Source organism: Globicephala melas, chromosome 3, assembly GCF_963455315.2.
Source record: "Globicephala melas chromosome 3, mGloMel1.2, whole genome shotgun sequence".
NCBI lineage: Eukaryota > Metazoa > Chordata > Mammalia > Artiodactyla > Delphinidae > Globicephala > Globicephala melas.
The window spans coordinates 135,799,509-135,810,111 of NC_083316.1; the positions used below are offsets into that span (position 1 = coordinate 135,799,509).

Below are 10,603 nucleotides of genomic sequence, written 5' to 3' on the forward strand. Positions count from 1 at the left end.
AGCATTCCTGCACCACCGTTCACCATGCCCCCGCAAGTCCACCTAAGCCTCGTCCTTCCATTCTGTGCTCCCCCAGTGGCTGTGTCTGCAGCAGGTGAAGGGATGGACACCCCTTGCCCTCCGTCCACACCTCATCACACTGGTCTGGGAATCCCGAGATATCACACACACCTCATGCCTGCGAGGGGCTCACAATCTAGTGAGTAGGACAAGTTACTACACAGGTGACAAGGACAATGAAAGAAGCATGAGGTTGGGGCCAGGACACATGGGGGAAGGGAGAGAGGCTTGAAGGACCAGGAAGTTGGCCCTCAAGCTGACAGCCATCCCATGACCTAATTTCATCATGTGTACCCAGAACCTGCTAATTTTAAACTTGGGTGGATGCATCTTTTGGCAAAAAAAAAAAAAAAAAAAGTGGCTGTCAGTCTAATCTGAACACTCCTTGGGGCATACAGCTGGTTACTAGGAAAACACCAACAGCCTCATTGTCACCACCAGCATGGTGGGGATGATCTGCTCCTCCCCCCATGTTCAGTGAAGAAGTTCAAGGGCACAGGTGTGATAAGGAAGAATCCTGACTCCCCTGTACTGACTGGCACCCCCAGCCCCAGCAGAAAAGTAGTCAAAGGAGGAGGGCTCTAGCTCTGCTCCAGCAGAAGCAGTAAGGCCAGGTAGGATGATCAAAGGAGTAATTTAATATTTGAAAACAAATTAAGACCTACAAGGTCTTAATTTCCAAAATATACAAACAGTTCATACAACTCAATAACAAAAAAACAAACAACCCAATCAAAAATTGGCCAGAAGACCTAAACAGACATTTCTCCAAAGAAGACATACAGATGGCCAACAGGCACATGAAAAGATGCTCAACATTGCTAATTATTAGAGAAATGCAAATCAAAACTACAATGAGGTATCACCTCATACTGGTCAGAATGGCCGCCATTAAAAAGTCTACAAATAATAAATACTGGAGAGAGTATGGATAAAAGGGAATCCTCCTACACTGTTGGTGGGAATGTAAGTTGGTGCAGCCACTACGGAAAACAGTATGCAGTATGGAGGTTCCTTAAAAAATGAAAAAATAGAGTCGCCATATGATCCAGCAATCCCACTCCTGGGCATATATCTGGAGAAAAACATGGTCCAAAAGGTACCCCAAAGGTCACAGCAGCTCTATTTACAATAGCCAAGACATGGAAGCAACCTAAATGTCCATCAACAGAGGAATGGATAAAGAAGATGTGGTACATATATATACAATGGAATATTACTCAGCCATTAAAAAGAATGAAATAATGCCATTTGCAGCAACATGAATGGACCTAGAGATTATCATCCTAAGTAAAGTAAGACAGAAAGAAAGACAAATACCATATGATATCACTTATATGCGGAATCTAAAATATGATACAAGTTAATTTATTTAGGAAGCAGAAACAGACTCATAGACGTAGAAAACAAACTTACGGTTACCAAAGGGAAAAGGTGGGTGGGAAGGGATAAATTAGGAGTTTGGGATTAACATATACACACTACTACATATAAAATAGATAAACAAGGACCTACTGTAGAGCACAGGGAATTATATTCAGTATCTTTTTTTTTTTTTTTTTTGACTGCACCATGTGGTATGCCGGATGTTAGTTCCCTGACCAGGGACTGAACCCACACCCCCTGCAGTGGAAGCGTGGGGTCTTAACCACTGGACCGCCAGGGAAGTCCCTCAATATCTTGTAATAAACCATAGTGGAAAAGAATATGAAAAAGTATATATATATATATATATATATAAAAAATATGATATATGTATCATATATATGAGATATATATATCATATATATGATATATATATATCATATATATCATATATATGATATATATATATATTATATATGAAGACCCTGTCACACTCGCGAACCCCTCAGAGAGGGTAGTCACAAACTCCAAGCCTTACCCTAGCCACGCATGTCACAAAAGGGGCTGTCAGCCTCCGCCGGAGTGGTCGTTAAGTGGAAAAGCATAGAAAAGCACAGCATCTGTCAAGTAGCTGCCACGTGCCTCACACGGCTCTCAGGTTCTCTCACTGAATCCTAACATTCCTAGAAAACATTTCCCCCAGTTTACAGAAGAGGAAATTAAAGAAGATTCACTCATCTCATCCTTCTGCAGAGGGGGGCTCTGTTCTGGACACTGCGGCCCCGCACTGAACGTGACAAACACAGGCTTGTTCTTGTGGAATGTACATTCTCGTGTGGGGGAAAAGATAATAAGCAAACAGAAAATAATCCCAGATACTCGTTAAACGCTATATAGAAAACAAAACAGGATGATTCGATTGAGGGACACAGAGGAACAGTTATAGAGAAAAGGAGACTCCAGATAGAGGGAACAACAGCCTGTGCAAAGGCCCTGAGGCATGAAGGAGCTTGACTTATTCAAGGAAGAGAAAGGAGGTCAGAATGGTATGGGGTAGGAGACAAGGCAGGAGAGCAGGCCAGGGCTGGACTGTGTCAGGTAACAGAGGTGGTGATAAGGACTGGAAATTATAACTGCAATGGGATGACGGTAGAGGTCTTTAAGCAGAGAAGTGACACAATCTAGGTTCTGCCTGTTGTGGGAAGAATGAACGATGGGGCCAGGTTTAAAGAGGTTTAGAGAGGCTAAATAAGCACCTCAAGGTTTCACTGCCATTAGTAGCTTGCATTCAACACCAAGGTTTGTTTCCCCAGTGTCACATTTTATATACTGTAGTATAACACTATACTGGAATCTCATATCTGACAAAGGGGGGGGCTCCCACTATCTCTGTCATCCCAGGCTTGCTTCCTACACCAGGCAAGTGAGGATAACTGCTCCTGGTTCTGTGATGACAATTCAACAGCCTAGATGGAAACACACTTTGTATTCATCTGGCAGCATTCAACAAACAAAGAGTATGACATTATAAGCAAGGAGAGCCAGCGTAGAGAAAAGGGAACCCTCCTACATTGTTGGTGGGAATGTAAATTGGTACAGCCACTATGGAAAACAGTATGGAGGTTCCTCAAAAAACTTAAACTAGAGTTGCCACATGATCGAGCAATCCCACTCCTGGGCATATATCCAGAGAAAATTCTAATTTGAAAAGATACATGCAGTACTTCCCTGGTGGCTCAGTCGTTAAGAATCTGCCTGCCAATGCAAGGGACACGGGTTTGATCCCAGGTCCGGGAAGATTCCAGATGCCGCGGAGCAACTAAGCCCATGCGCCACAACTACTGAGCCTGCGCTCTAGAGCCCGTGCTCCTCAACAAGAGAAGCCACCACAACGAGAAGCCTATGCACAGCAACGAAGAGTAGCCCCGCTTGCAGCAACCAGAGAAAGCCCGTGCGCAGCCACGAAGACCCAACGCAGCCAAAAATAAAATATTAATTAATTAAAAAAAAAGAAATGAACAGAAAAGACACAGGCACCCCTATGTTCACAGCAGCACTGTTTACAATAGCCAAAGACAAGGAAGCAACCTAAATGTCCATCAACAGATGACTGGATGAAGAAGATGTGATATATATATACAATGGAATACTACTTGGCCATAAAAAAGAATGAAATAATGTCATTTACAGCAACATGGATGAACATAGAGATTATAATACTAAAAGAAGTAAGTCAGAAAGAGAAAGGCAAATACCATATATCACTTATATGTGGAATCCAAAATATGATACAAATGAACTTATTTACAAAACAGAAACAGACTCACAGAAACAGAGAACAAACTTATGGTTACCAAAGGGGGAAGAGGGTGAGGAAAGGATAAATTAGGAGTTTGGAATTAGCAGATGCAAACTATTACCTATAGCGTAGATAAACAACAAGGTCCTACAGTATAGCACAGGCAACTATATTCAATATCTTGTAACAAACCATAACAGAAAAGAATATGAAAAAGAATATGTATATGTATGTATAATTGAATCACTTTCCTGTACACCAGAAACTAACACAACATTGTAAATCAACTATACTTCAAGTAAAAAAAGAAACCCAGGATTTACCCTAATAAGACCAGCTTCAAGTCACAGGTGACCCCGAGTATCAACCCAGTGAGTTTTCTGTCTCTAACCTGAAAAACCTGGACAAACCCGTCCTCCTTCAAGGTAGGCAGCCTAACAGTGAACCAATATGGCATTATGGCATGGGTGAGGCACAATTATTGGGGAACTGCCTGCCCTGCTCCTCTGAGTGGCTGGAAGAGAGATTAGAACAATCTTGCTTATATACAAAAGGTTGAGGATTCTCAGGTAGTTGAGCTGGTTGAGTTTATACTGCTCTCAGAAATCCTTCCTGCTAGAAAGGACCAATGAGGTCAAAGCCATTCCTCCTAAGCTATGAGCAGAACTAACAACCACTTGAGCCTACAATGAACAAGGAAGCCCAATTTCCACGGCAGCCCTCACTAATTTATTTAGCCACCACCTCCAGAAAAGGACCAAGACCTTACTGCCTGGTCCACCATCCCACTGCCCCAGCTTTTTAATTGAAACACCAAGACCTGGATTTCTTCTCCAGATGCCTAAAATATGCTTGCACCTTGGGCCATTCTGTTCTGGGAAGAAGACCAAGGGGAGCAGAGGAAAGCCACAGCCCGGACAAGCAATGCAAGATGGAGATAGACTAGGTACAGGAAAAAAGAAAAAATAATTTTACTAGAAGACAGCTACCCCCTGATGAGGAAAAAACCCTGAAAAGCTGGTGACTTTTTAAGCAGAACTCCATAGACATCGGGTGCAAATGCACTGGATGAGACCTGTTTGTGTAGGGAGCCAGCTAATCCACTAAGAAGACCTCTCCCTCCCTGTACTGGGTTGAATGGTGTCCCCCCCAGAATTCATGTCTACCCAGAACCTAAAAATGTGGTCTTATTTGGAAATAGGGTCTTGTCAGATGTAATTAGTTAAATTAAGATGAGGTCACACTGGATTAAAGTAGCCCCTATTCCAATGACAGGTGTCCTTATAAGGAGAGAAAATACAGATAGAACACCATGTGACAATAGAGACAGAGATGGGAGTGATGCCTCACGAGCCAAGGAATGCCAAGGAGTAGCATGGCCTTGCCAACACCTTGATTTTGGACTTCTAGCCTCCAGAACTGTGAGAGAGCATATTTTTATTGTGTAAGTCCCCAGGTTTATGGTACTTTGTCCCAGCAGCCCTAGGAAACCAAGACACACCTTTATTTCACACCTGTTCCCCAAACCACCCAGGGGCAGGAGACAAGACACACAGGCCACATCTCTAACCCACCTGGACTCTTCCACCTTCCGGGAGCCCATCAGCACTTCTCCCTTTGAGGTGAGGGGAAAGCAGAGATCACATTTCAGGTGCCTCCACCTTCTGCCACCAGCGGCAAACTGGCAGGGGAGTGTTTGTTGTCTCCCCACATTCTCTTAGTTTTGTAGCCTCTCCTTTATTTATTTATTATTATTATTTTTTAACATCTTTATCGGAGTATAATTGCTTTACAGTGGTGTGTTAGTTTCTGCTGTGTAACAAAGTGAATCAGCTATACATATACATATATCCCCATATCCCCTCCCTCTCGCGGCTCCCTCCCGCCCTCCCTATCCCACCCCTCTAGGTGGTCACAAAGCAACGAGCTGATCTCCCTGTGCTATGTGGCTGCTTCCCACTAGCCACATAGCTGTCTATTTTACATCTGGTATATATGTATATATACCAGTGGATATATGTCGATGCTACTATCACTTCGCCCCAGCTTCCCCCTCCCCCCCATGTCCTCAAGCCCATTCTCTATGTCTGCGTCTTTATTCCTGGTCCTGCCCCTAGGTTCATCAGAACCATTTTTTCTTTTTTTTTTTTTAGATTCCATATATACGTGTTAGCATACGGTATTTGTTTTTCTCTTTCTGACTTACCTCACTCTCTATGACAGACTCTAGGTCCATCCACCTCACTACAAATTTCGTTTCTTTTTACGGCTGAGTAATATTCCATTGTATATATGTGCCACGTCTTCTTTATCCATTCATCTGTCGATTAGGTTGCTTCCATGTCCTGACTATTGTAAATAGTGCTGTGTAGCCTCTACTTCAATGTTTCTTAAATCTTATTCAGTCCCATCCTAGATATATTTGGGGTGGGGGCATTAACTACGTATGCCTTATACTATCATTTACCTAATTATTCTTTATGTAAAGTCACTACTTTTACTTAAATTTATTTTAAAAGGAACTACATCGTTACAATATATGGAAAATCATCATCAGTTAGCCTATGCAGAACTTGCTCGATATATATGTTTTTAAATTGCACATTAAAGTAAATACACGATGATTATTTTTTTTAAGTTCATTCACGTACCCTTTAAAATAATCTCGGGTGACAGTACTATGGGAAATACCACCTTAAGGGGTACAGTTTAGTTGTCTGAGAACTCTGGGCTCCTAAGCAGAAAAACCAATTTAAGCTCTCCAGTCTCGTTTCTCACCTCACGACTGTCCCAGGAGGAGGCTAAGAGCAGGAGGAAAGAAAAGCACCGAGAGTTCCTAGTTCCCACGCAGAGCGACCTGAGGATACGGAGTCGAGAGCGAAAGGGACTTTAAATACCCAGACCTGCGAGTGACAAGGGCGGGGACGGACTGACCTTCTCGCGCAGGGTGCAGTGGACGTCCGAGGCGACACGCCCTTCCCACCACGGCTCATCCATCATCGAGTCTACAGCGCCGCGACGCGAGGCTACCGGGCTCTCAGGGCGCACCCTGTGTGGACACGGGCAACTTCAGCGGCCGTAGCGCGCCCCCCGGCATCCCATCCTCTCTCGTCCTCGGCCGGGGTCTCTGCCAGGCGCCCCCTCCTGTCCCGCTCAGCGGAGCTGGCGGTCGCCTCCCATCCCGGGAAGGTTGCAGTGCCCCCTCCCCTCTATTCGCGGGACCTGAGGCGACCTGGAGCTGTGCAACAACTTGCAGAATTTTTATCTTCCCTTTTGCAAAAGTTACAGAGAAAGTTGCCGACTTCGCTAGCTCTCCAGAGGCCAGGGCTCAGGCAGCGGCCACCGGCTCGCCGTCCCCAACTCCTCCCCCGCCGCCCAGCCTTTGTCCTGCTCCCACATCCTGCCCTCCAGCCGAGGCGAAACTCACGCATCCCTCTCCGGGCGTGGAGGGCTGCGGGCGCCAGGCCCCCCCGGCCCAGGGCCGAGCTGGCTGTGCCCTGGGGTGCCTGCACGCGGATGGGCCCTAGCGCTGGGCGCTCCACGCTCTTGACTGCCGCCTCCGTAGCCCGGCTAGCCCCCGCCACCGCCGCGCCCCTGCGTGCGCTCGGGTCCCGCCGCGGCTCGCAGCCTCGGGGCCGCCGGGGGCCTTCCTCCCTCGCCGGGGGAATTGGGGGCCGGGCCTCGCGCATGCGCCGCCGGCCCCCGCACCCCGCGGGGCGGGGGGCTGGGAACTGGAGTCTTTCTTTCGCCGGCGCTGGCTGCGTTTCCTGTCAGCCCTCCTCCCCCGCCTCAGTGGAAAGCTTCCTCTCACCTTCGCGTGGGCGCCGGGTGGCCTTCTGGGCACCCCGCGGACTCACGCGGGCAGCGCTGGGACCGCGGCGCCGGCACCGCGGCGCCACCTGCGCGCGCCACTCGTGAAGGGCGCGGGCAGAATGCCCCCAGAAAGTTCTCTCTCCCGCGTGCGCTGTTCTAGCCAACCTCCCGTCGGTTCCACCTGGTTGTTTTTTTATTTCTTTTTTTTTTTTAACCGGCCCTGCAATGGGGAGGTGGATTTCCAAACGGACAGTTCCCACGAAATCGCCAGAAATTCCGCTCTTGATTATTCACGAGTCCCTGATTCTAAAGGAGGCTCAGTAAATCAACGGATATTTTTTTATGCTCCTGCAAGGTATAAATTGTACGCCTTACATTGGGAGAAAACCAGTCTTTTTGGAGGGCCCGCTGGATGGAAGGCATTGTCCTTTTAATTGAGTTGATTGTTTTCGGAAAGGCACGCCCTTTAATTAGCTCCTCTGATGGCACAAAAGATTGATTGGTTTTTGTGATTCTTCTGGACGTTCACAGATCTGTTTCAAATCCAGCTAGCAACTGGGTGACTTTTGCCATGTTCCTCAGACTCTGTAAGCTTGGAACCCTCATGTGTAAATTGGGAATAAAAATTGCACCAACCTGCTGGAGATACTGAATCATTAAATAAGATACTTCATATAAAGGGATAATCGCCATGCCAAGTATAAAACAAACAACAAATAGCTGCCACTAAAGAGCCTTTGGTTTCTGACTGGTACCCAAGTACCCACCTGGAAAAAAAATTTTTAAATCAGCTTTAATAAGCTTCAATAGGTGCTTAAAGAGAAGTTTTAATATAAAAAATAAATTTAAAAAACTACCGTGAGGGGCTTCCCTGGTGGCGCAGTGGTTGAGAATCTGCCTGCCGATGCAGGGGGCACGGGTTCGAGCCTTGATCTGGGAGGATGCCACATGCCGCGGAGCAACTAGGCCCGTGAGCCACAACTGCTGAGCCTGCGCGTCTGGAGCCTGTGCTCCGCAACAAGAGAGGCCGCGATAGTGAGAGGCCCGCGCACCGCGATGAAGAGTGGCCCCCGCTTGCCGCAACTAGAGAAAGCTCTCGCACAGAAACAAAGACCCAACACAGCCAAAAATAAATAAATAAATATTAAAGGCAAAAGAAGAAAGGGGAAATTGTAGATAGAGTAAGGATCTAGTTTAAAAAAAAAAAACTGTGAAAGTGAAAACTAAGAATAAACAATAAGTGCAGGCTCTTAATAAAGAAATTATAAAGGTTAAACATAATAAGAAAGGCTTGAAGAAATAGAAATAGGTGAAAATATCAACTTTACTCAAATTAACTCAATAAAATTCTAACAATTGTGGGTAGATGGGGTTGGGGGAGGGATGACACTTTTTGTAACACTCAAATGGAGGAATGTCTATGGCAAACGCTAAGATTTTTATATTTTAAAAATGGGGTATAGATCTATATATTGCCAAATCTTAAAACATATTGCAAAGCTATAATTCAAACAGTGGTGTTGACACAAGAATGGATGGATTGAAAAAAAAAAAGAAGAATGGATGGATAAGTATCAGTGGAATAATTGAAAGTTTAGAAACATTCTACATACTTAAAAATTAACTGTGTGAGAAATGTGGCATTTCACTTTTGAGGGGAAAAGGATAAATTCTTCAATAAATTGGGCAGGGGAAATTAGTTAACTTGGGGGAAAAAAGTAAAACTAGGGATTTATTTAAAGCATCATCAAAATAAATATAAGAACTTGTCAAATGACAAAACTAAGACAATTTAGTAATGAGTTTGATGTTCTTTATTTAAGGGAAAACAATTCATGAATTGGGAGAGTGTAGTGCCTCACAAGCGGTGAACATTCTTCCCAAGGGATTTGGGGCAAAAGCGAGTTTTATAGAGCATTAGAAGAGGCAATGAGGAAACAGGGCATGATTGGCTAGGAGGTCCTGTTTTCTAGGGTAAGGTGAGCCAGCTTTAACTGAGCTGGAGGACTGTGATTGGTGTAGTTAGGTTTCCTAGACAGCGAGGTGTTTCCCATAAGGGCAGGCTGATTTAGGTTTAGATTTGTGATGTAGGCCAGGCCACTGGGGCAGCCTTCATTTGGTGGGTCCCAACATACAATTTAACTTTTTCAAACCCAAAGAACTACAAAGAAATATCAACACCCCCCCCCAAAAAAAAAAAATCACAAGAGAACTAAAAGAAAACACAGGTTATTTCAGAGGAGAAGGCCTAGAGCTTAAGGCATAGGAAGAAACAAAAGGCCAGGATGAGTATATATATTTTAATAAATATGCGAGACTTAGACATCAAATATCACCAAAAGGGAAAATGACAAATTGGAGAAAATGTTTTTAACAAACATGGTAAAGGTTGATCTTACTATATAGACCTATTGTAAATCAATACATGTTATAAAACGCTAATACCTGAAATGCAGAAAAGGATGAACAGGCATGCATGATAGAAGAAATTCAGGGACTTCCCTGGTGGTCCAGTGGTAAGGAATCCACCTTCTAATGCAGGGGACGCAGGTTCGATCCCTGGTCGGGGAACTAAGATCTCACATGCCACAGAGCAACTAAGCCTGTGTGCCGCAACTACTGAGCCCAAGCACCTCAACTAGAGAGCCGGTGTGTCGCAAACTACAGAGCCCACGTGCTTTGCAGCCCCTGCACCACAACTAGAGAGAAGCCCACATGCCACAACGAAGATCCCACGTGCCTCAACTAAGACCCAATGCAGCCAAAAATAATAAATAAATATTTTTAAAAAGAAAGAAGAAATTCAAATGGACAATTATCATTTTTTAAATGCTCATACTAGTAAAGACATTAAACATGTTTTAGAAACAAGGTATATCTTTGTCAAGAATTTTTAAGAACACAATACACAGGATTGACAAATATATAGTGTTGGTGGGAATATAAATTAATACCATCTTCTGAAAGACAATATCACTCAAAAACCTTAAAAATGTATCATTGTGGGCTCCCCTGGGGCGCAGGGGTTGCGAGTCCGCCTGCCGATGCAGGAGACACGGGTTCGTG

At 44.8% G+C, this 10,603-nt stretch overlaps 1 protein-coding gene across 2 annotated transcripts in view; it reads right to left on the reverse strand.

The window, feature by feature from the left end:
* CCNJL (cyclin J like) overlaps positions 1-7,581 on the reverse strand; it is a 50,336-nt gene extending 42,755 nt beyond the window's left edge. Inside the window, exons 1-2 of one of the 2 annotated variants that reach the window (XM_060295490.2) lie at positions 7,536-7,581; positions 6,659-6,773 (exon numbers count right to left, since the gene is read on the reverse strand). In XM_060295490.2, the coding sequence (XP_060151473.1) occupies positions 6,659-6,724 (66 nt within the window). In that variant the 5' untranslated portion in view covers positions 6,725-6,773; positions 7,536-7,581. Of the gene's footprint in view, positions 1-6,658; positions 6,774-7,151; positions 7,446-7,535 lie in introns of those variants that run through there. The other variant, XM_030841206.3, reaches the window with a different exon arrangement.
* Positions 7,582-10,603: the final 3,022 nt, after the last annotated feature.